The 1,929-nt window shown below is 44.1% G+C and overlaps 1 protein-coding gene across 1 annotated transcript; it reads left to right on the top strand.

Annotated features, from left to right (window-relative positions):
• LOC108635909 (olfactory receptor 9A4-like) lies at window positions 472–1,412 on the top strand. The gene is given in 2 exon segments (XM_018047512.1): window positions 472–634; window positions 637–1,412. Coding segments are annotated over 2 exon segments (939 nt in total).

Genomic DNA, 1,929 nt, shown 5'->3' with positions numbered 1-1,929 from the left:
CCCTAAGGAATCTCTGTAATACCCACCAGGATGAAGGGTGGGATAAAATTCACTCTTTTGAACATCCTCTGGAATGTCACTATATCATCTGCTACAGGTAAGCTAAGAGGAAAGAACAAACCCCAGATCTAAGGGACTGACTCAGCATCAAAACCGGCCAATTTTTAAGGTCTTAACCTGTGAAAATGCACATCTAGTGAAGGAAAAACACAAGAAAGGTGTTCTTCACACAAGTGGAGAGGATGCAATCTTCATCCATTCGAGGCAGTGAACTTTCAACTGGACCGGAGGTGACAACATTTACGTCTGACTTTGTGCAGAGCATCCACATAGAAGCACCTCACCTGGTTCCCTGGTTGGAAACGGTTCCTCATCCTAGGCTGTACTTCTGTCTTGACAGCAAGACCTTGTGGAGCAGCGTTTCTTTTCTTTTGATCTCTAGGTTTCCCAAGAAGCAGAAACAAGCACTGAATGATGAGCAATCACTCAAGTGCCACTGAATTCTGCCTTTTAGGGTTCCCTGGGTCCCAGGAACTCCATCACATTCTTTTCGCTGTATTCTTTCTCTTCTACTCAGTGACAGTAATGGGGAACACCGTCATCATTGTGATTATCTGTGTTGATAAACGTCTCCATTCCCCATGTATTTCTTCCTTGCTCATCTCTCTGCCTTGGAAATGCTGACATCTGTTATCGTCCCCGTGATGCTCGGGGGGTTGTTGCTCCCTGGGATGCAGACAGCATCTCTGGCTGTATGTGTTGCCCAGCCCTTCCTGTACCTTGCTCTGGGAACCACAGAGTTTGCCCTGTTGGGAGCGATGGCTGTGGACCGTTACGTGGCTGTCTGTAACCCCTTGAGGTACAATACCAGTGTGAACAGCCGCACCTGCATCTCGGTGGTGATTGGGTCATGGGTGTTTGGGTTCCTTTCCGAAATCTGGCCAGTCTATGCCACATTTCAGTTTACCTTCTGCAAATCAAACGTCTTGGACCATTTTTTCTGTGACCGAGGTCAGTTGCTCAAACTGTCCTGTGATGGCACTGTTTTCACAGAGTTTGTTCTGTTTTTAATGGCTGTTTTCATTATCATTGGTTCACTGGCCCCAACAATTGTCTCCTACACCTACATCATCTCCACCATCCTCAAGATCCCCACTGCCTCTGGCCGCAGGAAAGCGTTCTCTACGTGTGCCTCCCACTTCACCTTTGTTGTCATCGGCTACGGCAGCTGCTTGTTCCTCTATGTGAAACCCAAACAAACACAGGCAGCCGAGTACAATAAGATAGTTTCCCTGCTTATTTATGTGTTAACTCCTTTCCTGAGCCCTTTCATCTACACTCTCCGGAATGACAAAGTCAAACAGGCTCTTCGAGATGGAGTGAAAAGTTGCTGTCAGCTCATCAAAGATTAACTGTTCTCTCAATTTAGATGGTATGATCTTGATTTTAGATGAGTCAGTTATCTAGAATATGCTACTCTTACATTGTCTCCATTATGAAAATAAAATAGAATCTACAACTCCTGATCAGGCCATGGAAGTCGACAAGGCATGTAAAAATGAGATCCGGGCTCTACTCACTAGAAACTCACAATGTTTGTTTCTATTTGCTTCCCCTGTGAACTCAAGAAAGCATATTCTGAGGATGTGGGAAGACCTAGAAAAAAGAAAAGCATACATTTTCATAAATGTTCTATGGCACCCATATTGGTTTACAATTTTCTTGAAAATGAGTTTCCTGGGGAAGTAATGAAATGGGCATGTGAGGGGTGAGATGGATGGATAATGAATTCAAAGGCAGAGATGAGCACTTTGTTCCTCATAAGCTCTTCCTCGTTCTTTTCCTATATTTTTGTGAAATTTCTGACAAGATGGCCATACGTTTTAAAATATCCTGTTTCTCTTTGTCTCTTTGTTTCATATTTTCCTG

The sequence above is a fragment of the Capra hircus genome, chromosome 4, assembly GCF_001704415.2.
Source record: "Capra hircus breed San Clemente chromosome 4, ASM170441v1, whole genome shotgun sequence".
In the NCBI taxonomy this organism is placed as follows: Eukaryota; Metazoa; Chordata; class Mammalia; order Artiodactyla; family Bovidae; genus Capra; species Capra hircus.
This window is presented reverse-complemented; position numbering and strand designations above follow the sequence as displayed.